Genomic DNA, 27,967 nt, shown 5'->3' with positions numbered 1-27,967 from the left:
TCTCCTGGAGGGCAAAACCGCCCCCAGGTGGAGCACGCTGATCCGGAGACTAAACACTGCGTGCTTCGTCACCCACCGAGGAGCAGTCCTGTCACTTGTGCAGTGTGGGGAGGTCGAGAAGGGGAAGATGAGGCACCAAGGGAGAATGGAGCTTATCAGATCTTGAGATAGGCCCCAGGACGTTGGGGCTCCTCTTTCTGGATTGATAATCCTCTCCCTTTCTCCTGCATCTGGGCCAATGTGAAAGATGAAACAGACAAGCCTAGGAAAAATGTCTAAAAGTATATAAAAACATTTATTCACTAGGAAACAAGGAGACTGGCAGACATATATTCCAATGAAAGCAGCTCAATTCAGTTCAGTTGGGCTAGTTTAAGAGAGACGCTTTACATTATAAAGACCATTATATATTAAAAAGACAAGAAGACAGGCAAACAAGTATTTTACAAGAGCAATGGACTTCTAGGTCACACCACAAGACACCCTGCACAGCAGGGACGGAAACAGGCAACATGACCTCTCAGGGCCTGTGCCTTCGAGGAGGTGCTCGGCGGATGGGTGTGGTCTTCTTGGGTGTCTCATCTTCTGTCATCTCTGCTGAAAGCTCTACTCAGAGGATTGGAGGAATGAGAAAAAGCTGAGTCACAAAGATGGTGAAAAATAGATCTCAGGCAACAAGTGGGATGGCCCCAGACCACGCAGCAGAAACAAAACCCAAACTGTGCGGGGAAGACACCTCGGGGGAGGGGGTGGAGACAATCTACACAGCAGGACCCCAGCAGAACCGGCCTCACCCCCGAAAATACGCCCCCTCTGGACCAAGGCCAGGAGGGAGCATCATACCTTCCTCGCTGGACTCATCACTCGAGAAGATGATTCTGGGTTTCTTTTTTGAAACTCGCTGTTGAGTGTTTCGATGCCGATGGGCAGTACGGCGGGGCTCAGGGGTGACAAAGTCACCGTCTGATGAGGCTGCAGAAGCCAGATGCTGGTGCCGCTTAGAGACTAGAAAAGGCAGAGACATGAGTCCCCAAAAAAGGAACCTCTGAGAGGAGGGCCGGATCTCTCACCCGTGGGGCTGCCTCACATACCAGTGGACGGTTTCTTGGCTGATGGGGCTCTCTGGCTACCCCCTTGGCCAACCTCAAGGTCTTCTACTGCATCCAACCCTCTGGTGTGGCAGACCCGAAGCTTCTGTTCAAATTCATCTATTATAGCCTGGAAGGGAAGAAGAGATGAAGAGCAGGCCTGGAAACACAGTTACTTCTATGATGAAAAAGAAACAAGTCCATGAAAAGACATGGTGAAAACTTAAATGTAGATCACCGAGAGAGGGGTACATACTGCATGACTGCAAGTATAGGATGTTCTGGAAAAGGCAAAACTGGCAACAGCAAAACAAATCAGTGGTTGCCAGGGGTTGGGGGGACAGAGGGTCAGTGGGGGAGCACAGAGGACTTCTTTGGCAGTGAAACTGCACCATATGATACTAGAATGATGGACACAGGGCATTATATACTTGTCCAAACCCACAGAATGCACACCAAGAGTGACCTATGGACTTTGGGTGATAATGATGTGTCAACACAGGTTCATCGATTGTAGCAAATGTGCCACTTTGGGGGGGGATGCTGATCATGGGGAAGGCTGGACATGTGTGGGGGCAGGGGGCAATGGAAGAAGTCTATACCTTCCACTCAATTTTGCTTTTGAACCTAAAACTACTCTAGAAAATAAAGTTTATTTTAAAAAAGAGAAAAAGAAACAAAGAAACAGGAATTGGAGACAGAAAGAGCTGGTCTCAGGTGGTGCTGGTGACGTGGTTGCAGGGCAGTCTGGGGCAGCAGGCTCACCTTGCCCTCGGGCTTGGCTCCACGCCGCAGCTTGCCCACGACCGACAAAAAAGCACTAAAGACGGACTCATCTGACAGTTTATCCCCAAAGCAGTCAAAGTTGTCCAGCATCTTGCGGAGGCCTCGCTCTGTGAGGGCCAGCTGTGACACACAGTAGGCCAGGTCCCGGTACTGCCGCTCGGTCCTGCAGACGGCAAGGGCCTCGTGAGGAGTCGCGGGGCGGAGAGGCAAAGGCCTGTCCTTCCTCGGCCGGCTCCCACGGCCTCAGGGCCGCCCCAGGGGGACGGCAGCGTACCGGGCGGTGCGGAAGCGCAGGCACAGCTTCTCCACCAGGCTCTCGGTCTGCTTGTCCTTGGTGATGTAGGAGAGGAGCTGCCTGAGGGAGGGGAGATGTGGGCGTGTGAGCTCCCAGGGGCAGCCATCCCTCCCCCAGCACCAGCCCTCCTGGCCATTCCTCCTGCCCTCTTCCTGTGCCCTCAGAAAAAGGTCCACCCCACCCCTGGAGAAACGTTCACCGAGAATGGGAATTTATAACAAAAGCAGCTGCCGGGTGGTGAGGACCACTATGTGCCTACCACCATGTTAGAAACGTGATCGTGCTGAATCCTCAAGAACTAAGGGGCAAGTAGCCTAGGCCTCATTTCCTAGAGGAGGAACAGGCACAGAGAGGATAAGTCATCGCTCAAGGCCATATAGCTAAAAAGTAGCAGAGCTAGAATTCAAACACAGGTTTGTCTGATTCCTAAGCATGTGCTACATGAAAAATATGCTCCCGGGCCCAGGGAACCGTACTTCATGATGGTGTGGAAAGGTTCTTCCTCCACCCCTCCCTCGGGGTCTGACAGGCGGCTGATGATATCTGGAAGGAGGTTATAGATCGCATTGCCCTGGGAGAGAGAGAGAGTCACGTTAGAGGGACGGTGGTGTGCCTGCCCCTCAGCAGCGAGCCCTCAGCTGCCTGGCTGCCTCTCACCTTGTGGGAAAGCTCATTGAAGAAGTTCTTGGCCAGGGCAGCGATCTGAGGCACGGGGTCGATGAGCAGCACGGCCATCTCGCTCACCTGCCCCTTCACCTTCACCATGTCCTTTAGAATCAGGTGGGTCATCACCAGCCCCGCTGTTCTCCGAACTTGCCGAGCTGGGTCCCGGAGCCTGGGAATGAAATCTTAAGTCACTGGGACCAACGCTGGCGAGGAAAGGCCCTCAGCAGGAATCTATTACCCCTTCTTCTTTTTTTTTTTCTTTTAAGTAAACTCTGCCCCCAACGTGGGGCTCGAACTCATGACCCCAAGATCAAGAATCTTATGCTCTACTGATTGAGCCAGTCAGGTGCCCCTCTAGTACCCCTTCTTAACGTGACATCCTCGAAGCAGTTAGAAAATGGATTGGGGGAAGAGGCCAAGCTTGTAGCCAAGGCTTTGGATAGAGCCGCCAATCTCTTTGGGGCCATATTTAGCCAGGGCCTGTACAGGTCAAGTATCAAGCAGATGTTCAGGGTAATGCTAAAGACCAAACACAGTTTTCGTGATTTTTATACCGGCCGAACTGCAGCCTCCCAGAGCTGGTGAGGCCTGCTAAAGTGTCATGAGAGGGATGCCTGGGTGGCTCAGTTGTAAAGCATCTGCCTTCGGCTCAGGTCATGATCCTAGGGTCTTGGGATCGAGCCCCGCATCAGGCTCCCTGCTCAGCGGGGAGCCTGCTTCTCCTTCTCCCTCTCCCTCTGCCTGCTGCTCCCTCGGCTTGTGCTCTCTGTCAAATAAATAAAACCTTTAAAAAAAAAATTAAAAAAAATAGAAGTGTCATGAGGGCTCTCTTACCGAGCATACAGATGAGGTGTCCAGGGGTCCACCAGGTTGGGGAAGCGGATGGCCAGATCCCCAGTAGCAATCATGAGGTTAGACCGGACAATGGGGAGTGAGGACTTTTCCAGCATGGTGAACAGCAAACGAAGCTGGGAGTCACAGAAAGTGGCACTAGGGGGCCAGGAGAGGACCATTAGGGAGACCGTCGATCCCCATCCTCTCAGAGCGGGCGCTCCTGCCCCCAGGACCTACCTGATCATGCAGAACTTGCCCAGGGCAAGTGAAGCTGCCGCAGAGAGCTCCGGGTTGCTGTAGAGGCCAGGGCTGTTGCAGACTTTGAGCAGAAGTGGAACGAAGGCAGCCAGGACCTGTGTGCCTGTCAGCAGAACGGCGCTCGGTTTGGGACGGGCTATGTCGGCCGGGGAGCAGGCCCCTCAGCCAGCCTTACCATCTAACAGCTCCTGCTCACAGATGCCGCGGATGAGTTCCGCCTCCGTGTCGTCGGCAGCTGCGCCCACCAGCCCCATCTCCTCCTCCATGGCGGTCTCAGAGCTGGCGTTCTGGTGGGGAAGAAACCAGGCGTCACGGCTCGTCCGGGACAGCGTTTCTGACTGCAGCCTACCTTTCATTTTGTAGGACTGCATCTGGGGAAAGCCCGGTACTGCACAACCCCTCCTACAACTGCCAAATGTGTCTGTGGAGAGGGAGGCTCCTGAATTCCAGAGGAAAAGAACTAGGTCTCTGTAGTGTTGTTTTCACGTTGCCAAATCTGAATTGGCAAATTCAAAATTGAACAAATGGCATTTATATTCAAGTTGCCAAAGCATATGCCTCCACCTCGGAACCCATCCTCAGGGAAGCAGGCCGTTTCCTGTATACAGTCAACAGACAGATCACGTGGACAGTGGTTCAAGGTCACAAAGGTCAGACCTTATTCCACTGCTGCAAGGCTCTGTGTCTAACTGGTTTGTAAGACATCACTGCCTCTAGTGGAGAACACAATGTCCCCATCAGGTGGCAGGCCCAGTGACCAAGGCTGATGGGAAGGGGGGAAGGGGGTGTGCTCGTCCTCATATGCAGCGCCTCTGGGGGCCAGCCTGAGGTCCCTAACTCAGTGCCCTGTGTTTCCCTAAAACCTTCCTTCCTGGGTGATGGTGAACGGACTGCTCCATCTTTGTTCTCACTAATCTTTCCCAGAGTAGTAACAGTAAGGAGCAGAGCCTCTTCCTCATTTTATTTAACGGTAGGAAAGCAAGGATCCCCAGGAGGAAATGTGAATGACCCCAGGCCATGAAACAAAGCTGGGCAAGGCTTGGGACACAAACCCAAATGCCCAGGCACTTCATTCACCTTCTCCTTTAGGTCCTTAGTCTTCTGCTCCTGTTCTTCCCGAAGAACCCGGCGCCGACAGAGCTCTCCACTCACTGCCTGTTCCAAATGCACCAGCTGCTGCAGGGCCACGTCTCCAGCCAAGGACAGCAGGTTCATCAGCAGGAAAGTGGGGAGCATGGGGGTGTCCTCTGGAGGAGGGGAGAGGGAAAGCAGGGAGAAAAAGACAAAATCAGGTTTCAGGAGCCCTGCACCCTGTTCTGAAGGCTCTTCTCCTTGCTCACGGGCCATACGCAAAGCAGCGAAGAAGAGGTGGGGGCGGGGAGATGGCGGTAGCGACTGGCCCGATCTGAGTGACAAAAGTGACAGAGGGTGGTCTGGGGGCGGGTCAGGGGCTGCTGTACGAAGCCGTGTTGGCAGCAGCTTCTGGCCCGACAAGGAAAGCAGTAGAATCTGGCTGCCTGCCCAACTGGGGACCCTCTGCCCACTCACTCGGGCCCTCCTGGGTGCTGCTCTTCTCTCCCAGCTTCTCCAGGGCCTGTTTCGCACAGCCCTGCAATATCTGGGCACAGATCACCTCGGGGCCCTCTGCCAGCTGGTAAATGAGGGTCACCGCCACCTCCTTGAATGGGATCCAGAGTGGGTCTGGGTGCATGAAGCCTGCAGAGGGGAAGGGAGAAGTTACCCACTGCAGAGAAAGGACTCGATTCTGCCCAAGGCCTTCGTGCTAGCTCACCTTTTGTGATCACCTCCTGCAGTCGCTCAAAGAGCCTGTGTTCCTGAGGCAGCCGGAAGGGGGGGTGACGTTTGCTCAGAGAAGGCTGTTGAGAACAGCAAAGACAAAACGTGGGTATGTGTTGAGAGTGGATAAGAGGACCCCCCACTTTCCTTGGTTTGGAGACCCCCACATACCTTTCTCCTGTCAGAGAGATTGGCAATGGCATGGCACACCTGCTGGGCCAGCCTGTAGTCCTGTGGAAACTTCTCGTCCAGCCCTATGCTCACCAGTGTGTCTAAGTTGCTTCCCACAATTTCTGGTTTTCCTCTAGGGGAAGGAAGCCACAGAGTTAGAGCCAGTCAGGAACAGCACTCTGTAGGGGATAACGCCAAGTGGAGTAGGCAATGGCACTCAGTGCAAGGCTTTCTGGGAGCCCTGGAGCGCTCCAGGAGAGGCTCTAACACGGCTGGCCCTCAGAATCCCTCTTGCTGGCCTAAATCCCATGATTTCTGCTGGGCTGGGCGGGGGGAGGGTGGTGGGGGCTGGTACTCGCACTATTTTATTTTTACTTTTCATTGAGGGAGGCAACTCACGTACAGCTGCCGGGCCTGACTGCCGGTGCCAAAGGGAAGGGAACCTTCTCAGAGCCCTCCCTTCCCCTCTCATCTCTACTGCCTGTCGGGACCTGAGCCTCACCGCGCCATCATCCCCAGAAGCATGACCGAGGAACAGCGCTCCAGAGGAGAGCAGGGGACCTTCTCGGTTGCCCGCTCCCACAGCACCTGGGTCACTGCTGGCTTCAGTTCATCCTTCTGCACAAATTCACAGAGCTGAAGAGAAAAGAAAAAGGGCTCAGGCCAGAAAATAATGATTCGCCCGGTCCTTGGTCCACTTCTCTGAAAAGAACACGGAGAACCCGAAGTGGGTAAAAGCAATACTTAGGCCCGGCAAAGGAAGAAGGAGACTCGAGTCGTGAAGTTGGGGTTTGGGGAGGTATTTCCATCTCTGTCACTTTTCCACCCACATGGCCTCAAAACTACATTTGTTAAGACGACATAATGACAGTAACCTTGTTCAGTTCTGTGTGGAACCGTGGTTCTGACCACATTTGAGAGATTTCTAATAGGTCCTGTTACTGTTGCCACAACTCAACATGTCTAAAACAGAAGGCTCCATCCTTCCTTGCCTTCTCATTTTGCCCAGAGTACCAACATTCTTAGTCACATATACTTAGAACTGCACTGTCAACTAATTTTTTCTCACGTAGTCTTACCTATTCTTCGTTTTTTAAAAAGATTTCATTTATTTATTTGAGAGAGAGAGAGAAAGTGTGTGTGTGGCAGTGGGAGAGGGAGAAGCAGACTCCCTGCTGAGCAGGGAGCCCGATGCGGGGCTCAATCCCAGGACCCCGGGATCATGACCCGAGCCAAACGAAGGCAGATGCCCAACTGAGCCACCCAGGCACACCCCCCATTCTTCCTTTAAACTCCATCTTCCATTAAGTGCAGTTCCATAGCTTTTCCTCCCACCCCGTCCAGCCCTGACACTGCACACTTACAGCAGCCTCCTCTCCACCAACCTGTGTGTTTGTGTTGGACTAGTCTCCCAAACACCTACTTCATCATGCCACACCTCTGCTCATCCTGTAGAAATAGCTCTTCTTTGCCTACGGTAGGGGCTCCGGACCAGGAGCTAGCCCACAAGACTTCAGGCCAGTGGCCGCCAGCAGGCTCTTCTTTCCCCCAGCAAGGAGAGACAGGCAGCCAGCATCATGCTCCATCTAGTGGAGGCCGGTGGTCAGGACCACCTCCACCTTCGGACCCCACAGTCCAAAGGCTACACAAGCAAATCCGCCTAAATGAAAGGCTGGCGAACAAGGGGAAAGTCCAGGACGTGTGAAAGGCCTTCAGGGAACTTTACAATCCAGTTCCAACTGACACTCCCACTTTATTAGCTTTTCCAGGTAACAATTTCCAGCCCGAATACGATCTTCATTCCGCAACTCTCTGTGCTCTTTCTTGGCTTTCCATCTACGTCCTTCTCTCCTTTCTCCGATTCTCTATATCACACTTATCAAGACCCTGCTTAAGTCCTACCACCTACCTCACACTGTTCTCTTTCCCACTTGGGACTCGTCAGAGTAACACAGAAGTTAAGAGTATGTTGTCCAGAGCTCTTATTGCAAGTCTCTCCAGCGAACCAGCTGTAATTAGCCAAGTTCCTCAACCTCTCAGTGCCTCAGACTTCTCACTGTAAAATGTGCACTAACAGTATCACCCCACAGGGCTGTGTGAGAATCACACAGGTTCGGACGAGCCAACTGCTGAGAATAGCGCCTGCCATATTAGAAGTATTACTGTGTTACCATTGTTGCTACAAACGTTACCTGTGCCACTTTCCCTGGCACTAATTACCCGTGTGCTACACCGTCCCGTGTTTTATGTTTGGCTATACCCACCATACTGTTGATTCCTTTTAAGTTGGGAACTTGAAAACAATCTTATACTTTGTGGTGCTGAGTAAGTTGCTGAACACACCGTAACCACTCACTAATACTTCTTGAGTGAATAAAGAAAGTAGACGTAAGGGGGCACCTGGCTGGCTCTGTTGGAGGAATGTGTGATACTTGATCTTGGGGTTGTGAGTTTGAGCCCCATGCTAGGTGCAGAGATTACTTGAATAAATAAATAAGTTTAAAAAAAGAAAGAAAGGAAGGAAGGAAGAAAGAAAGAAAGTAGAAGAAAGGAGACTTACGATTTCCTCAAGACACTGGATGGTCCCAACTGAGGCATCTACTAGTAGCAAAGAGAGATTCTGAATCAAAGCCTGGGCCTTGGCTCTGTGGGAAGAGCAGAGAGCAGAGGTCATTAAAAACTGGTAAGTTCGAACCCGGCACACAGGTTATTAGGGCTATCTGACCACAGCGTCGGATAACTATGTAGGATGGGCTTGACCGGAAGTCCAGCCCCACCCTGAACCCCATTACAGATCTACAGGCCTCTGGATTTGGAACTCCTCTAGAAGGATGCCCCCGGCCCCGCCAGACATCCCATGAGAAGCTGACCTCAGAAAAGTTGGCAAAGGCAAAAGTACCACATATACCTGGCGGAGTCCCCTTTGGGGTTGAGGTAAAGTTGGCGGTAGGCATTAAGCACAGCTTCCCGGACGCCAGGCTCCTTAGACCAGATGAGAGGCAGCATGCGGCGCACCCCGACCAGGGCCTGAGGTACCCCAAATTGGAACACCATCACAAAGAATTCAATCACCTCCTGTACGACTGAGAGGACAGACACAAATGTCACCCATCTGCTTGGCAAAATTCCCCAGTACTAGAAGTGGCAGCTCTCCTCATTCTCCCCGAGAATGTCAACTCCCAGATGGCCCTATCGTGAAATACTGTGTGTGTTAAAATGCGCATGCTCCATGGGGCTATACATAGCCAACAGAAATAAAGAATCCCTGCCTTTTGAAGGAGCAGATAGTCATCAATAACATATGGACGAGACTGGCGTTTCCAACCCCAAGACCCAGGCCTTACAGAGAGGGACGCCGGCATACCTGTCGTTGTATTTTCATACATCATCTTGCTGATGATGCTAACGGCCTCTGTAATCTTCAAAGAGAACCTATAGGCATCCTGCAGATACTGCACCAGCAGCTCCTGCTTCACCAGTTCATCGTTCTCCCGGGGTTTCCCAGGCTCGGACACACTGGGCTTGTCTTTACAGTCCATCTGTTCTGGGCCCATGTTCCCTGCCGGCCCCTGGGTATTCTCCTGTGTGGAAGCTGCTGGGCCTAGGAGTTAGAGAATTACAGGATGGTTACTGCTCGAGGGCATATGGGGTAATCCAACAGCTGTAACATCCCTGGATATTTATTTCCACAGTGGGAAGGTATACATTTATTTTATTTTTTTAAAGATTTTATTTATTTGACAGAGAGAGAGAGATAGTGAGAGAGGGAACACAAGCAGGGGGAGTGGGAGAGGGAGAAGCAGGCTTCCCGCTGAGCAGGGAGCCCGATGCGGGGCTCGACCCCAGGACCCTGGGATCATGACCTGAGCCGAAGGCAGACGCCCAATGACTGAGCCACCCAGGCGCCCCAAAGGTATACATTTAGAACCTACGCTAAAACATCTTGGTTCATTTCTCAATAAAGATTTCTAAAGTCCTCTACGGTTTTGGAAACATCCTTTCACAGCGTATGACTATCAATCTCAGGCCCTTGGGCTGCTTCCATTCCGGAGCAGAGCCACTGCAAACTCTCCTCTGGATTTCTTCAGCTCTGGGTTCTGTTAGCCAGGTCAGCATCTGGCATAAAGTCCATGGCCCATATGTACTAGCTGAAATGTTTTGTTTGCTAACTGAAAAAGGAAAAGGAATTACCTTTGAAGACAGTCTCCAGGAGATTCAGGAACCTGGTCTCCTCTGACTGCTCTGAGTCCATGTGACTGAAAGGCTCAGACTCCTGGAAGTGGCCTATGGCTTCTCGAGCGACAAGGATGGCCTGCCTGGAAGAACATCTCTTTGTTGCCAACTCGGGACCCACAAGAGCATCACTGCAGCCTTCTGTCACGGAGCCTACCTCATGGTTCCATCGAGAAGCTAGACCTACTGCCCCAAAGAAAAGGAACACTTCTCATGCTTACAAAGCTGAGAAGCACCTACTAAGGGTAGAGCTCAAAACACTTTTCCCATTTCTCAAGTGACAAGGCTTTACTATATAGTCTTCAAGAAACTCAAATAAGGCTTTTCAAATTTTAAAGGTCACAAACCTACTTATACCAGACATCTGCTTAAAAACTTTGCTAAGTCAAAGTTTGGAAAAAAGAAGTGTTCAATAACTGGTTAATTTATGGTACATCCATACAATGGGATTCCGTATAGCCATAAAAAATAATGAGGCAGCTATTTACGCATAAATATTAAAAACACTATGATACATGATTCAGTGAAAAAAAGCAAGGTGGTAGACCAGCACGTAGAAAATTCTATCACCTGCGTAAGAAGGCGAAGAAAAGAACATACGTTTGACTACATGTCTGTGTCATCTCTAGAAGAATGTGCAATAAACTCAGAATGTTGCTTCCCTGTGGAAAGGAGAACTAAGTGGCTGGGAAATAGGGTTGGAAGGGACTTTACAATACATGTCCTTTTTGTAATTTTAAATTTTATACCATGTGAATGTACTAATTTCTTTTTGAATGATTTTATTTTTAAGTAATCTCTACACCCAATGTGGAGCTCGAACTCATGACCCTGAGATCAAGAGTCGCACGCTCCACCCACTGAGCCACCCAGGCGCCCCTCATCAATTTCTTATTTTACAAATAATGAAACTGAGGCCCAAGAAGTTTAAGCAACTTACTTGAAACTACAGAACTAGAATTATACTTATAGGCTCTTTTCTTCAAATGGACAGCTTTTGCATATTTAATTATAATATTATTTACAGTTAGTTGTTTGTGAAGTTTCTTTAAACATTTCTAAAAGTAGAAATGCATGCTTAATTGTGGACTATGCCTTTGGCATAAATCTGGTGTTCAGGCCATTACTACAATGAAAACATCTACCATCACCTGGTGGCAGCATACCCTAAGTACAGTTCATCTTAAAGAAACACTGTTCCTCAAAAGTTAATTCTAAACATAAAAAGGTCATTAGAGAATCTTTCACATACTTGTAACTAGCCTTGGCAAGCAACTGATGGATGCGTGTTTTCACATCTTCAATGGTCTCTGTATTAGCAATTGCCTCAGGAATCTCCTCTTCTTCCTGGGGAAGCTTTAGCAGCTGTTGCAGAGTACACTTCAACTCTGGCAGCATGGCTTCCCACTCCTCCTCTGGGTCCAGTGCTGCAGCTGAATGAGAAAGTCTTAGAGTCTTTCCTTGGACTTTCTGACGGCAGGGAGCAGGATGTCTCGGGTGAGGAATCCTACGCAGGAACTACTTACAAGCAGCTGCAGCTCGTCTCTGGGCCCTCATCTCTTGTAATTTCTGGGTTTCCTTCTGCAGTGGTCCAGTGAGGTCAGTGTCACTAAGCTGCCAAGGTCAAATGAGTTGCAGGGTCACTAGTTACAGAATTTGATCCCTGTTTCCATTTAATTCCTTCTCTTTTGGGTAGATCGAGCTTACTTACCTTGCAGGAAAAGGGATTATTGGCAAGGAAGCTGGCCAGCAGCTGAATGGCATTTTTACATACTAGCACCGACTTGTCTGCCAGACGTCCCACTGCTAGGGCCACCACTGCTTGGAAACGTGTCAAGGGGAGAGCCTGTGTGGGGGAGGGAGAGAAGGAGGGGCTCACATCCCACATCATCCATTCTGCTCAAGATGATCTTGAAGTACGCTCTACATGAGCTACCCACTCATTCTAAAGAAACTTTTCTATGAGATATAAAACAGTTTCTCTTTGTAGTGGTTAAGATACAGTGTAATCCTTAAATGGAGCCAGGCATTCTTGTCCTTGGTAGAGGAAGACCTTTATTACTGCCAGTAACAATCTGAATCCTGGACTCTTCTGTGGGACACTGGATTCCTTTTTTGTTTGGCCTGTACATAGAGTACTGTATGTCTATGCCATGCAGGTTATTCACCTTCTGCTGGACGATTCGGGTAAAGAGCTGCAAAACACGGCTCCGCACAAAGGAGTTGACGTCATGGCCATGGGCTTGCAAGGTGTCCAAGAACTGGTCTCTGGTGTCTCGGGCTGCTCCTCCCAGCTGATCACCATTCAGCACCTGCAGGACCATCTCTGCCATAGCTGCGAGCACAGCATTGCGCATCATGTAATTCTAAGGGAGAGAACCAGAGCTGGTCTGAGGGCTCCGCACTCCAATCCTAACTCGCCTTCCCCAAACTCTTGAGCCTGTCGAGGCACAAGTGACAAGGCTTTAAGTTAAGGGTAAGCTTGCTTCACTAAGACTTTTTCTGGTCAGCTGCTTATGTATTCACCCCTGAGGTCACTGGAAGGGCCCTTGTCTGCTCAGAGGAGAACACAGGGACAAAATAAACAACAGCCCCAAACAATTTTTCCCCATAAGGCTCATCACATCTATACACATTTGAAAAGCATTCATTTCTACCTTTCATCGGAGGCCTCCAAGCCTTTGATCCTTACTAATAAAACACCCTCTTCCCCCCACTCCCCATCTCACATTTTACTGACAAAAAATGAGACACGGGGAAGCACAAGTAAGCCCTAGGGTGCCAAGCAAGTCCACTGCAGAATCTGGTGAATAAGGATTGGGGTTTTGCCAGGCCAGGAGCCAGAGAATGGGGTCTTGCACAAGAAGTTAAAGTAGATTAGATGACTGAGTAGACTGTCTTTGTCCTTGACATTCACCCAGAAGTGCCCTGCATCAATCTGGAAGGCAGCCAGGCAGAAAGAATTGAGAGGTGGCATTGTTTGGAGTGCAGGCGAGCCAGGTGGTAGGAAGAACGGAAGGGGCTTCATCCTGAGGAATGGAAAGGACTCAGAATCATAGCTGACTGACTCGCACTAGACTTTAGGTGCGGAATTGCCAGCCCCCCATCAGACCTGGATAAAACCAACTGATACTGAAATGGGGATTAATAAATGGCTCTTCAGTCAATGAAATTTATCTGCTTCTCTGTAGGAAGAAACTGCCACCGAGTTATGCTTAGATAACCTGACTTCATGGGAAAGCCATCTTCTGGTTATAAGAAACAGCCTTTAGCAATGGACTTAAAGTCCCCAGAAGAACCTGAGATCCCCAGGGGACCACGTACCTCTCCATCCAGATGATCCAGCAAAATGCACATGCTGGACATCAGGATGGCTGGGATGCGTTCTGCTAGTTCTGTCAGGAAGGCTGCAAAGCCTTTTGCACCTGCAGGGTCCCGACTCAGCTCCTGGGGACACTTCTGCCCAATCTCTCTATGCAGGGAAGAAAACACAGCCACAGCAAGATAATTCAGTTCCTAGTAAGGAAAGGTAAGACTGCTATCTCATATCTGAAGAAATCTACTGTGCACAGAGAATGTACTTCCAATCTTTCTGTACCTTCCCCCTGAGGGAGAGGAGAATCAGAAACTTAGAGAAGAGTCACCTTACAATCTCCCCCACTATGCTCTTCATTCCATAATCAGTTGCCCACAGGCTCACAGCCGCCACCAGTACAGGGGCCAGGTGTTCAAAGTGCTGCAGCATCTGGATGATCTTCACAGTGGCACCTGTGGACGTGCTAACAGTGAGAAGTTATAGGCAAAACGGAAAACGTGGGGCAAAGCAGAGGGCTAACTTACTGAGCATATGGTTATAACGTGTTAAGGCGACACCAAGCAGGCGCGTGACGGCCTCCCGGGTGGGGCGGTTCTTCTGGTGACTGATGGTGGGGTTCTCCAGGAGGCGGTAGCAGCAGCCAGTAACCAAACTGAGAAGGAAGGGAGGGAGATGATGAAGTCAGCTGTGTGGATGCCATTCTATCGGGGCCCTGCCTCATTCATTCTCCCTCTCCTGCCCCCAAAGTCAGGGGCTTCTAGCTTTCGTCATTCTATTTTTTCAAAAGATTTTATTTAGTTATTTGAAAATAAGAGCGAGACAGCGAGCATGAGCAGAGGGAAGGGTCAGAGGGAGAGGGAGAAGCAGACTCGTCTCTGAGCAGGGAGCCCGACGCGGGGCCAGTTCCCAGGACCCCGAGATCATGACCCCAGCTGAAGGCAGACGCTTAACTGACTGAGCCACCCAGGCGTTCCTTTCTTCATTCTACTGATCACCTTCTACACCAATTTGCTTTGCTTTGGGGCACCTGGGTGGCTCAGTCATTAAGCGTCTGCCTTTGGCTCAGGTCATGATCCCAGGGTCCTGGGATCGAGCCCCGCACCAGGCTCCCTGCTCGGCGGGAGGTCTGCTTCTCCCTCTTCCACTCCTGCTGCTTGTGTTCCTTCTCTCACTGTGTCTCTCTGTCAAATAGATAAATAAATAAATCTTTAAAAAAAAAATTTGCTTTGCTTTGCTGACTCTAGATAGGTGCTCTGTCTTTCAAAATTACCAACTTTCAACCAGTTATGATGCCTACACAGAACCCAAATATATGATAAAAGGTAGGAGAAAGTAACTAAAGACTTCTCGTGGTTAATTCAGTCCTCATCTGGATCAACCTTTTAGCTGCACTGGATGCAGCTGATCACGCCATTCTCCTGGAAACACACATCTGACCAGATGCCAGACTCCCTTCCCCAGGGTACAATAGGGATTTCTGCGCTCCTCTAGCTATGCTTACTGATTTAGTAATCTCATCCAGTCTTGGGGCCATAAATACCATTTATATAAATACACTGTATTCCCAAATGGGTACCCTAGCTCAGACCTCTCTCTTGCGCTCCAAATTTGTATATTCAACATCAGAGTCGGACAACATTGCTTGGATGTCTGATAAGCATCTCAAACTTTATATCCAAAGCAGAACTTCTAATTGTCCCCCCGAAAACATGTCCCCCAGTCTTCCCCATATTTCAATTGCTGCCAACTCCGTTCTTCTGAAAGCTCAAGCCCAAACCCTGGAGGAGTCATCCTTGACTCTCCCTCAAACCTCACACACATCTGTCAGCTCATCCTGTAAGCTTTACCTTCGGGAAACAGGTACAGAATCCATGCATTTCTCCCCATCTCCACTGCCCTTCTTGGCACTAAACTCCCACCATCTCTTGCCCAAGTCACTGCAACAGCCCCCTAACTGGCGTCCTGCTTTCTTCCTTTCCCTTCTTAGTAATGTAACAGTAACCAGAGCACGATGATTCTGTTAAAGCCCAAGTCAGACCACCTCCCCTGCTTGGAATCCTCGAGCGGCGCCATGTCACGCTGAGAAAATGCCAAGGTCACCATGACGGCCAAGGAGCTGCACAGTCAGCTCCACACCGCCTGTCCCTCTCATCTGCCCCACTGCCCTGTCCCTGGCCTCGCTGCTATCACCTGTCTGTGCCAGATACATGCCCTCCTCGGGGTCTTTGTACCCGCTGTTCCATTGTGCCACTCCTTGCCCTTGCTATGCCTCCAGATCCTCTCATGGCTCACATGGCCTCCTCTGGGTCTTTGCTCAAATGTCACCACCTCAAAGAGGTGGTGCTAGAACAGCTGGTTTAAGATCACAACTCTGTTCCATCAAACTCCCCATCCCCTCCTCTCTTGTTCTCCACAGTAATAATCTATAAAACACACCATATATTTTACTTATTTTTTTTTAAAGATTTTATTTATTTGACAGAGAGAGACAGAGCAAGAGAGGGAACACAAGCAGGGGGAGTGGGAGAGAGAGAAGCAGGCTTCCCGCGGAGCAGGGAGCCCAATGCAGGGCTCGATCCCTGGACCCTGGGATCAGGACCTGAGCCAAAGGCAGTTGCTTAACAATTGAGCCACCCAGGGGCCCCTATTTTACTTATTTTAAAAATCATCTTCTGCTCTATAATATAAACTCTAAGAGGGCAGAAACTTTTGTTTCCAGTGCCTGTCATAATACCAGCCATGTACCCAGCCATGCTCAGCAAATACTATGTCATAAATGAATAAATGGGCATTAAAGATAAGAAATTCATGGCAGTTTCTAACATTTGTCATCTACTTCCAAACAACTCAGTGTTAATGAGTAGACTTCTACGTGTTATATAGAAGTGAGGCATGAAATGAAGTATTCAGAAAGAAGACATATCTAGCAACAGAGTCCTTGTACCTCACAGCTCACTATTACCCGTAGCCATCTTAACCACCCACCTGACAAATTCCTCTTCAATTATTGAGTGGTTCCACAGGTGACGAATGTCCAACTGGAGCAGCTGTGTTAGAAGCTGAAGAATTGGCTGCCTCTCTTCTTCCCAGTCAAAGCCATGGGCTGTCTTGGCCCGGGCTTTCTTTCCCTAAAAAATGACCATATGGACATGTAGGGAAAAATAAGAAAACAAATCGGGTCAAGATCTGCTAGTCTGAGTGCCCAAACTACCCAGTATTGAGACAAGGTAGAACCTAACACAGAAGACATAAGCAAATTCCAAAATATAGAAGAGTTTCTTGTCAGGGAAAGATATGCTGTGATACTTTTGAGTATTTCCCCATAAACCCTAAATAAGGACAGAAAGGACTCCCAGAATTGTTGGAGTCCCTTCTTTCCCATCCATCCCCCCCTCTCTCCAGGCCCCATATTAAGTGAGCCAGAAACTCCAAATTACCTTCCCAAGGTCCAGGTCCATGAGGCTTGTCTGGCTGCTCATGGTCTCAAAGGATTCCAAGAGGCGGATCAGAGCATAACAGTTCATTTTGAGAGCATTTAGGTGGGCGCTCCTATCTGACACACTCAAAGCTGCATCATCCAGGATAGTGGGAAGTTCCTGGGAATGACGGGACACCACTGCGAGGGGCAGAATCTGGAGTCGGCTTCATTCACTTTTCTCATACACCCCAACTTCAAAACACCCGGCAACTGCAGCCATCAGATTACCAAAGATCTGTGTTTCATCTCTCAGTGGTCACAACACAAGCCAAGTCCTTTGGGACCCCCGACCTCGATACCCTGAACATGCCCTGTCCCCACTCTCTCACTCCAGCTACCCCAGTTTCTCTCTGGAGACTGGAAGAACCACCTCTGTTAAAAAGAGGTAGTTCAAAAGTAGGAAATATTTCTTGTTGGTCTGCCCTTACAGCGAACACACACAACTCTGTATTGCCCACCAAGATTACAGACCTTAATAGGTCAAAGGTCCCCGGGCTTAGCCAAACCAACTGAATCACCACAGCCTTGATATCATCATGTGGCTGATAAAATGTAGGAAATAGTAAGCAAACAAACAAACAGTGACAAACACCTTCCATCCCCTACCCCCTGACCCATAAACACCTTTTATCAGGAATTCCAGAGTATCTTCCTTGAGGCCAGGATCTATACTTCGAAAGTGACTATGAGGGAAAGAAAGTGTGGGGGGGTGAGACAGGAAACTGCAGAGCCCATTCTAGATCAGATCAAACCTCAAGAATCTAATACTTAAAAATACGTGAAATTGCTCAACTGAATAAATGTGGTGTTAAGTTGGGGTCAATGCTCATTAGTAGAGATATCAGTACCCAGGGCCTTTATCAGTGAACCTATAATTTGGAATTTCAGGACTAACATGCAAAGTTAGGGTCGATAGCGAACAGTTCTTAGAGTACCAGCCAGCTAGGTGCTTTATACTTACTGTAGAATGCTGTAGATAGTATCAAAGTGCTCCAGCATAGCCAGGGGCCCCTGAGCTCGGAAGGCAGCCTGAAATGCTATGAAGATGAAAGAAACTAATTAATAAAGGGGAGAGGGCTTTTTGGTAAATTCTATTCATGGCAGAAAATCGAGTTAATTACTTTTATTGGTTGAATCACAGAAAGAGACCGTTCATTTCGATGTAACCTACTTTTTTTTTTTTTTAAAGATTGTATTTATTTATTTGACAGAGAGAGACACAGCGAGAGAGGGAACACAAGCAGGGGGAGTGGGAGAGGGAGAAGCAGGCCTCCTGCGGAGCAGGGAGCCTGATGCGGGGTCAATCCCAGGACCCTGGAATCATGACCTGAGCTGAAGGCAGACGCTTAACGACTGAGCCACCCAGGCGCCCTCGTACAAAGTTCTTATACTTTTCACTCTGATAATGTAAACATCTTACACAACCACAGCACAAGAATCTATTCTAAACTAAGAAATTAACATTAACTCAATGCTATTAATCAATCTACAGACCTTATTTGAATTCTGTTAGTTGTTTTACTTAAGTCCTTTTCATGGTCCAGGATCCGATCCAGGATCCCACAATGCATTTAGCTGTCATGTCTCCTTAGTCTCCTCCCATCTTTGCCTTTCAGTCTTGACACTTTCAAAGTGTGCTATTCAGTTATTCTGTAGAATGTCCCTTGGTCTGGGTTTGTTTGCTTTCTCTCATGATTAGATTGAGGTTATGCATTTTTGGCAAGATGAACGCAGAAGGGAGGCTGGGTCTTTTCAATGCATCATATCAAGAAGTACATGATATCAATGCCTTATTACTATGTTAACTTTGACCACTTGGTAGTCAAAGGTAGGTATCTCCCCTGTAAAGTTACTATTTTCCCCTTTGCAGTAATTAAGTATCTTGTGGGGAGATAATTTCAACCTATGCAAATATCCTCTCTCATCACATTTTGCCCACTATTTTAGGCATCTGTCCATGATTCTTGCCTGCCACAATTATCACTGAGGTATTTACTATACAGTGGTTTCTCTTTTTTCTTTTTTTAAAAAGATTTTATTTTTAAGTAATCTCTACACCCAATGTGGGGCTTGAACTCACAGCCCCAAGATCAAGAGTCGTACGCTCTTCCAACTGAGCCAGCCCGGTGCCCATATAGGGTGATTTTTCCATCTCCATCATTCCTTCTACACTTACTAATCGGAATGCCACTCGAAGGATGAGCTGTCCCTTTCCCCTCAGTTATTTTTTTTTTTTAAGATTTTATTTATTTATTTGACAGAGAGATAGAGAGCACAAGTAGGCAGAGAGGCAGGTAGAGGGAGAGGGAGAAGCAGGCTCCCTGCTGAGCAAGGAGCCCGATGCGGGGCTCGATCCCAGGACCCTGGGATCATGGCCTGAGTCAAAGGCAGCCGCTTAACCAACTGAGCCACCCAGGTGTCCCTCCCCTCAGTTATTTATTCAAATTGGAGTAGACCCATGGACATTTCTTTTATTCTGTTTTAATCCATTCCTCCTACGATCTATTTTGTTGCTCAAATTATCCCATACTTGACCACTGGGAGCTCCATCAACTTGACCTGTGTCCTTTCAACATATTCCCTTTACTTTCGCTCTCCCAGTTTCTTGTACCACAAGATGTTCCAGGCTCATCTTGTACTTTCTCTGGCCCAGTCCTGGAATCAACCATTCTCAACAGAGTCCTGGTTTTCTTTATGGAAGTATGGCATCTAGAAACCAAGTTCAAGGCACTAGTTAGGCTGACTGCTATTGGAGTATCATAGTTTTTAGGCCCTCTCAGTAGAGAATAGCAGGCATGTATGTGTATATGCACACATATCCCCTATATCTATTTTTATATGTGTATATATTAAAAAATGAGTTCATTTACATATTTACTTAATCCTAGTATAAACATAAAACAGTTTCAGGGGATGCCTGGATGGCTCAGTCACTGGGCGTCTGCCTTCGGCTCAGGTCATGATCCCAGGGTCCTGGGATTGAGCCCCACGTCGGGCTCCCTGCTCAGTGGGAAGCCTGCTTCTCCCCCTCCCACTCCCTGTTTGTGTTCCCTCTCTCGCTGTCTCTCTCTGTCAAATAAATAAATAAAATCTGAAAAAAAAAAGTTTCAGAATTGCTAACCTATATTCCTATAAAAAAATATTTACTAACTTAGCTTACAATAATTGTGTAAAGTTCTTTTTTCCAGAGTATATAGTCAAAATACTACTGCTTTTCAAAGTTACGTAGGTTAGTTCTTTTCTTTCCGACTCTATAATGTGATTATGTGAAACACTTGTAACGTACTTGTTACCACTTTATATTACATTTTGAAAACCCAGTGTCTTTTGATTCTCAGGCCCAGTGCTCTTTTCATCCTGATCGTGCTGCTTCTAGATAAACACTTCAGTATCAAGGGGAGTAGAGTTGAATTATGTCTTACAACATGTAGGAGTGACAAGGCAGTATGGGAATTAGGTTTTGACCCAAGTTATATACCAAGCTCTTTCTGAGGACGGGGAAGGAAAGAATTCCACCAAATTCTTCTTTTCTGCAATACCAAGCTGGTTTGCCTTGAAAGTAAAGCCAGAATCTTGTACTCCAAGTATCACTGCTGGCATTGACCTGATTGATTATAATGTTAGGACGTCCAACTACGTACAAATCCTCTGTGATTTTTTTTTTTTTAAAGATTTTATTTATTTTGACAGAGAGAGAGAGAGACAGCGAGAGAGGGAACACAAGCAGGGGGAGTGGGAGAGGGAGAAGCAGGCTTCCCGCTGAGCAGAGAGCCCGACATGGGGCTCGATCCCAGGACCCTGGGATCATGACCTGAGCCGAAGGCAGACGCTTAACGACTGAGCCACCCAGGTGCCCTGTCCTCTGTGATTTTTAACAGGCTGTCTTATTCCTCCAGTTCTTACAGCCTCCCTAGCACTATAATCATAACACATTCTCCTCTTCCTTTACACTTCTTACCCTATGCCTCTCTGACTTTAATAGATGACTGTTCTCCACTTTACCAAAAAGAACGAGACCCAAAGCACAGGTTCTCTCGTAATCCTGCCTATCAACAAACATCTCTGCCAACATCTTCCCATTCTTTGCCTGAGTCTCAAGCAAAAAGTTTCTCTCTTCTAAAGCTAATCTGTCCCACTGCCCCGAAGATTTATCTCCTCTTTTTCACCTTTGCTTTTTATCCTGTCCAGGACTTGCTCTTATCGTGCCAATATGCTCAGGCCTCCCTTTATTTTTTCTAAAGATTTACTTATTTATTTGTCCGGAGGCGGGGGGGGGGGGGGGGGAAGTGCAGAGCACAAGCAGGGGGAGTGGCAGGCAGAGCAGGCAGAGGGAGAAGCAGGCTCCCCGCTGATCAGGGAGCCTGACACGAGACTGGATCCCAGGACCCTGGGATCATGAACCGAGAGGAAGGCAGACGCTTAACCTATTGAGTCACCCAGGCGTCCCTTAGGCCTCCCTTTAAAACAAACAAACAAAAATGCTCAATGCCTTTCATTTGACCTTGCTATCATATCACTTTTAAATTGTGTTTCCTTGGGGCGCCTGGGTGGCTCAGTCGTTAAGCGTCTGCCTTCGGCTCAGGTCACGATCCCAGGGTCCTGGGATCAAGCACTGCATTGGGCTCTCTGCTCAGCGGGAAGCCTGCTTCTCCCTCTCCCACTCCCCCTGCTTGTGTTCCCTCTCTCGCTGTGTCTCTCTCTGTCAAATAAATAAATAAAATCTTTAAAAAAAAAAGAAAAAAAATAAATAGTGTTTCCTCTTTCAATTTCCTGAAATCTGTTTCTGAGATTTACCAATCTAACAACTATTCTCTCAAAGATGACCAACTACCCATTTTTCATTACAACCAATGATTTTTCTTGGTCCACATATCTCTTTAATTCTTTGAAGCATTACCCACTGATCTAGTCAGACTGCTTTAGGTTTACATTTGACTTGAACATTTACCAGGCCAAGCTACTTAGCTTACTAAGTCTGTTTCCTCTTCTCTAAATTGGGTGTAATAAAAGATCACACCTATAGGGCTTTTCAGAATTTTTTGGTAAAGGTTAAGTAGAGATAATCCCCATGAAGCAATCAGAACAATACTTAGCACACAATGTAACTCAGTATATGTAAACTATTAACCAATCTTACAAACCTCTTTCTGTGATCTGGAAAATACAGAAAATGGAAAAAAGAGAAAGACATAAGCACTGTTAACACCTGGCTAAATTTTGTCTATTTTGTATGCACAGCATTTCTGCTGTTGAGGCCATATCACATATTCACTTCTCTGTTCTGTTTTTTTAAAATTTAAAATTACAAGGGCGCCTGGGTGGCTCAGTCGTTAAGCGTCTGCCTTCGGCTCAGGTCATGATCCCAGGGTCCTAGGATCGAGCCCCGCATCGGGCTCTCTGCTCAGTGGAAAGCCTGCTTCTCCCTCTCCCACTCCCCCTGCTTGTGTTCCCTCTCTCGCTGTGTCTCTCTCCGTCAAATAAATAAATAAAATCTTAAAAAAAAAAATTTAAAATTACAATAAGCATATTATAAAACCTTTGTAAATAATTTTTAATGGTCACATAATATTCCACTGAATGTATCTTAATTAACTTACCGTTCTTCTATCGTTAGACATTATGGTATTTCTTTTTCTTTTTTTTTAAGTAGGTTTCATGCCCAACATGGGGCTTGAACTATGACCCTGAGATCAAGAGTCACATGCTCTATTGACTGAGTCAGCCAGGTGCCCCTATTGTTAGACATTATGGTATTTCTAATTTTTTCCACTAAAATTCACAACACAGGGCGCCTCGGTGGCTCAGTCGGTTAAGTGTCTGCCTTTGGCTCAGGTCATGATCCCAGGGTCCTGGGATCCAGTCCCGTGTTGGGCTCCCTGATCAGTGGGGAGTCTGCTTCTCCCTCTGCCCCTCCTCCCTGTTTATGCTCCCCCCGCCCCCAAAATTCACAACACATTTTTTCCCCTGGCAAATCTGGATTAAATCCAACTGACTGCTTACTCCATTCATGTAACCACACAAATAAAAATGGCTTGACAAAAATACACAATCATGCCAACTATTCTCACTTTAAACTTATGCCCATTAACCTCAAGTGGACCCTTAGTATTTCTTGCTAAGCCTATTACAAATTCCCAGGCCTACTCACTTTCTTCTAGGCAATTATTTCATACTTTTCCTCTGCTCAGAAGATCAAGACCTTCTTCTCCAGCTCCCTCTCAGTTAAAGGGTTCACTTCCTATCTCATGGAGAAAATAGAATCACACAGAAGAGAACTTCCAGCCGCCCCAAGATCCGTAGCTTCCTGCATTATCTGCATCTGTGCCCATGTACTCTGCCTTCTCTTTTGCTGCTGCGGATAAACTAACCCATGCTCTAATGAAACCATCTCCTCCCCTGTGCACCAGATCACACACTCTCTCACCTACTAAAGATACTGCCCCAACACTCATCCCTTCTCCCTCCTGCATCATCAAACTTTCCCTCTCTGATCGCTTCCATTCATTCAGCACATGCACATGCAATGCCACCCATCTTACAAAAAAATCCTCCCTCAACTCTATCTCCTCCTCTACTACCACCCTATTTCTCTGTTCCTCATTAAAGCAAAACAACCACAAAAAGTTATCTAAACTGTCCTCTCATTTTCTCATAAGCCTCTTCCAATTAGGCTTTTGCCCCCACCACTCCTCTGAAACCGCTTTCCCCAAGGTTGCAATCGCCACATTGCGAAGTCCAGTCATTAATTTGCAGTTGAGCTCTCCCTTTCTTTCTGAAATGTTCTCATAATTTAGCCTCCAGTTAGCACCTCTGTTCACTTTCTGCCTCAATGACTGGTCCTCAGTTTCTCCTACTGGTTTCTTTCTCATCTTCCCAGATTCTATCGGACTGTCTCAGATCTTATGTTTTTAAATTGCTTTTCTTCTCCAACTACATTCAAATTTCATAGCTTTAAATGCCCTCTACATGCTGAATATTAAACCCCAAATGTATAGCTGTAGCTGGCACCTCTCCCCTGAACTCCAGAACTCTACAACCAACAGACTAAACCTGCTCCTTTCGGGCGCCTGATTAGCTCAGTCAGTTAAGCGCCTGCCTTCAGCTCAAGTCATGATCCCAGGGTCCTAGGATTCAGTCCCACATTGTCAGGCTTCCTGCTCTGCAAGGAGTCTGCTTCTCCCTCTGCCCCTTCTCCCACTCATTCTCTCAACCTCTCTCTCTGTCTCTCAAATAAATAAATAAAAAATTAAAAAAAAAGTAAATAAACCTGCTCCTCTCATATTCTACTCCATCTCAGTAAATGGCAGCTCCATTCTTCCCAAAAGCCTTGTCATCATGCTAGATTCTTCTTTCTCTAACCCTATAAATTCAAGCCAATCCATCAACAATCCTGTTTGCTCGACTTTCAACATCTGTTCAGTACCTAACTTTTTACGATTACCTCCACTGCTATCAACCCCAGGCAAGCTACCTGGTACTACTGTATTAGCCTCTCAACTAGTCTCCCCGCTTCTTCCCTTGCCCCTTACTCTCTCTATTCAACACAACAGTGATACTTTTAAAACGTCACAGTGTGTCACTCCTGTGCTCAAAACCCAATGGCTTTCAAACTCACTCACACTGAAGCTAAATCTTTACCATGACCTACAAGACTCTAGATTAGTGCTTCTCCAACTTAAATGCGCATCTGAATTACCTAGGGATCTTCTTAAAAAATGGATTTTCTGATTCAGTAGTTCTGAGTTGGATCTTGGATTTCTGATAAGTTCCTAAATCATGATTCTAATGTTGCTAGTCTGAAGACCACACTTAGAAGAGCATGACTGTAGAGGAATCTGCATCACTTCTCATCTGACCTCTTTTGCCCTAGCTTACTCCACTCCAACCGTATTGGCATTTTCCCACCTCAGAGCCACAGCATTGGATTTTCTCTCTGCTTAGAATGCCTATGAGAATTGGCATAGTTCACTTCCTCACCTTTAAGGCCTCTGCTCGAACATCACCTATCAGCAAGCCTTCTCTGATCATCCAACATAAAATGCAGTTCCTACCCCACCATGCCATATCTTGTTTATCTTGCTTATTTTTCTCCCTGGCACTTGCAACCATCTGATAAATCCCATTATTTGTTATTTATTCCTTGTTGAGAACCTTGAGAGAAAGAACTCTGTCAACTTGTCTTTTTGTCTACTGTTGTATATCCAGTACCCAGAACAGTGCCTGGCACACAGTGTATCGTCAGTAAATACTTGTTCAACAAATTAAGCGATTTGATCTTGCAGAACTTATAGTTAGGGTTCTAAACACCAAAAGCAATGCAATTGTTATAAAAAGAACTCTCAGTGATTATTTTAAAAATTATGCATTATAATAACTGAAGGACAACTGACTACAGTGTAGCCTGTGCAATTGGTGATGCCTATATCAACACAGTATGGAGAGAACAGTCTATCTCTCCCCTAGAGTGGATACTGTTGGCTAGCCACCTACCCATGGACCGCCACACTCTGCCTTCTTTGCTTACCAAATGGTGATATGTCTAGGTTTGGGGAGGCTCCTAGATAATAATCTTGATCAATTTAGACAATCTGGGTGATTCCATTTCCCTTACCGTAATTAGTCAGGGAAATAGGCAAAACCCAATTCTGGCTAAATCTGTTGGGAGGCTTCTGGTAAAGTTTTAAAAAAGGAAAGAAGAAAAGAAAAAGCATAAGATAAAAAAAAAAATCACCTTTTCTACCTCTGGACATCAGAGCAAGGAGCTACCATCTAGCAACCATGATGGGAAGGCCAAGAGGAGACAAGCTGGAGTTAAATTATCAAGCTACTGCATTAGCCAACTCTTCTTGTTGTAGGAGATAACAAAGTAGGTTATTATCCCTATCTTTACAGATAAGGAAACTGAGGCACAGAGAGAATAAGTAACTTGTCCAAGGTCAAAGTGGTAGAGCCAGGATTCAGATTCAGATAGCTTGGCTCCAGAGTCTTAAATCTTTACTCTATGTACCTCTCCAAAGCAACCTAATTGATAGAAGACCACTTCCAATAAGTATAGTGATATTATGGGGTCTCACTGATAACGTTTAAATTGTCTTGTTCATCTGTAGGTTTCAATGGATAACTGCATTGTCCATACACTGTTCAGTGTTGCAGCTGTACGTATTTGTCATCCCCCCCCCCCCCAATTAATGCACACTCTTGGAAACAAGAGATCTAGACTTTAAAAAAGTATTACCTGAAACAGGTCAGGTCAAGTCCCACACATTCTGAGAAAGCCTATAACCTTTAAATCCACCAGAACTTAACTTTGGTTTATAAGAGGTAAAGATCAAAAATAAGTTTTTGTCCAAAGAGTAGCCACATACACCTAGGCTGTTTATTGAATAATTGAGGAAAGGAGGTCAATGTGTATACTCTCCATGTAATACATCCTAAGCAACGCTAGGAAAAAAACAGTGACTAGGCAAGACAAGTTTCTTTGCCCTCATGGAGCTTAGTCGTGTAGTAGGACAGACAGACAATATAATTACATGTGGGAGGGTTGTTTTGAAGTGCTAGGCACAGTAGCAGCTATGGAGTCTTACCTCTAAGCTGTGATGGAAGATTTCTGATGGACAATACCTCTTGCACAACATATTGATTCACCCCTCCACTTTTCAACAACTCCTCTGGGGATAAGGGCAGATGGAACTCATACAGTTGGGGAGACATCCTTCTCCCACTGGCTCACAGGGCTGGAAACCAAACAGGAAATAGGTCAGGGTTTATATCTAAGGCCTGTCTTTTTATCTGGTTCTATTATTCCTCCCCTCTCCAATATATAACGCTTATATCAAACTTTTATCAAGCTGGTAACATTATCTTAGAGGATGTGAGATCAACCGTGGACTAGAATCTAATTCTAGTTGTGACTCTGCCATTTGGTCATGTCACATAACCCCGTGAACCTCATCTGCAACACGGAGTTACTAATCTCTGATTATTTTACAAAGTTGCTGTGACGATCAAATGAGTCAAGGGATATGAAAATGGACATATCTGATATAGTTCTCCAAACGCCAATCTCAAGGAATGCATAATAACATAACCCAATTTACAGATGAGGAAATTGAAGCTAAGAAAGGTTAAGCGATTTGCCCATATTCCGTAGCGGATCTGTAAAACTTATTGTTTCTACATCTTACCCCAAATATATACGCATGGAACCTCCCCGCCTCTCCTAACGCGGCCTAATACCGCGTCATATTGTCCCGTAGCCAACATGCCCAGTCTTTCATTCCCCGCTGCCCATTAACACCACACCTCAGAAGAGTTCACCGGCCGCTCCTCCGACTCAGGTCGTGAGTCCGAAACGAAGGAAAAAACACACAGTGCACAATACGCACCAATGAGCACGGCAGCACTCGGGAGCGGGCAGAGAAACCGGCCAATCCCCGGCAGGCGGAGCCAAATTTCCGCCTCACAGCCAGGCGCCGCGCGGGCAAAGCCACAAACGTGCAGTTCAAATCTCAACGGCCGTTAGGAGGCCAATCGCGACACTCACTGCGGAGACCGGCCAATCACATCGCAGGAGTCGGGAAGCCGGGCAGCGCCGCCGAGGGAGGGGCGGGGCCTAGATCTAGTACCCGCCCCCTTCGCCTCGCGGCCACCCGGTTCTGCTGCCCTTCTAACCCGGGAGTGGTAGCGCCCCTGGGCTGGGAACCCACTCAGTCACCCCCCCCAGGACAGGAGGCAAGTCCAAGCCGGGAACTTAGGAGGCTTAGGCTCTAATCCACGTTCCGCCATCGCCTCTGCTATATGACGTCCAGCAGGTCACTTCACTCTCTGAGCCTTAGATTTCCTCCCCTGTAGAAAAGGGTTAATAAAAACAGCTACAGCGCAAAACTGCTGTGAGGCACAGAAAAAGGAAGTTCAGGGTTCCAGGGTCTGCACCTTCATCTCCCTCACAGTTGAGGGACCCCCCCCCCCAGGAAAGGGTGAATTTTCTTGAAATTCAGGTTGGGGGCGTCCCAGGCAACGACGATACGAGTGGCTCAGCTCTTCTG

At 47.3% G+C, this 27,967-nt stretch overlaps 1 protein-coding gene and 1 non-coding gene across 3 annotated transcripts; both read right to left on the bottom strand.

Moving 5' to 3' along the window:
• Nucleotides 1-276: 276 nt before the first annotated feature.
• Nucleotides 277-27,967, bottom strand: NCAPD2 (non-SMC condensin I complex subunit D2). 2 transcript variants are annotated; one of them, XM_036117669.2, is made up of 32 exons: nt 27,225-27,967; nt 26,507-26,656; nt 17,884-17,959; nt 17,547-17,605; nt 16,882-17,060; nt 16,430-16,572; nt 13,969-14,096; nt 13,773-13,896; nt 13,453-13,600; nt 12,297-12,494; nt 11,840-11,974; nt 11,655-11,742; nt 11,381-11,561; nt 10,087-10,211; nt 9,260-9,496; nt 8,804-8,978; nt 8,456-8,540; nt 6,398-6,531; nt 5,896-6,028; nt 5,720-5,804; nt 5,476-5,643; nt 5,005-5,174; nt 4,103-4,214; nt 3,907-4,030; nt 3,670-3,825; nt 2,827-3,004; nt 2,646-2,740; nt 2,149-2,229; nt 1,854-2,037; nt 1,092-1,218; nt 844-1,005; nt 277-606 (listed from the first exon to the last, which is right to left on the bottom strand). In XM_036117669.2, the coding sequence occupies exons 2-32, from the start codon at nt 26,631-26,633 to the stop codon at nt 521-523; spliced, it is 4,203 nt and encodes a 1,400-aa protein (XP_035973562.2). In that variant the 5' UTR covers nt 26,634-26,656; nt 27,225-27,967; the 3' UTR covers nt 277-520. The 2 variants fall into 2 exon arrangements, with proteins under 2 accessions (XP_035973562.2, XP_035973563.2); XM_036117670.2 differs by having other exon boundaries at nt 27,308-27,967.
• Nucleotides 17,137-17,465, bottom strand: LOC118551742 (small nucleolar RNA U85). Its single transcript, XR_004925222.1, has one exon. It is a non-coding gene; the product is annotated as a small nucleolar RNA U85 (small nucleolar RNA).

The sequence above is a fragment of the Halichoerus grypus genome, chromosome 6 (genome assembly GCF_964656455.1).
Source record: "Halichoerus grypus chromosome 6, mHalGry1.hap1.1, whole genome shotgun sequence".
Taxonomy (NCBI): domain Eukaryota; kingdom Metazoa; phylum Chordata; class Mammalia; order Carnivora; family Phocidae; genus Halichoerus; species Halichoerus grypus.
The sequence above is the reverse complement of the archived record's forward strand: the minus strand, read 5'-3'. Positions and strand labels throughout refer to the sequence as shown.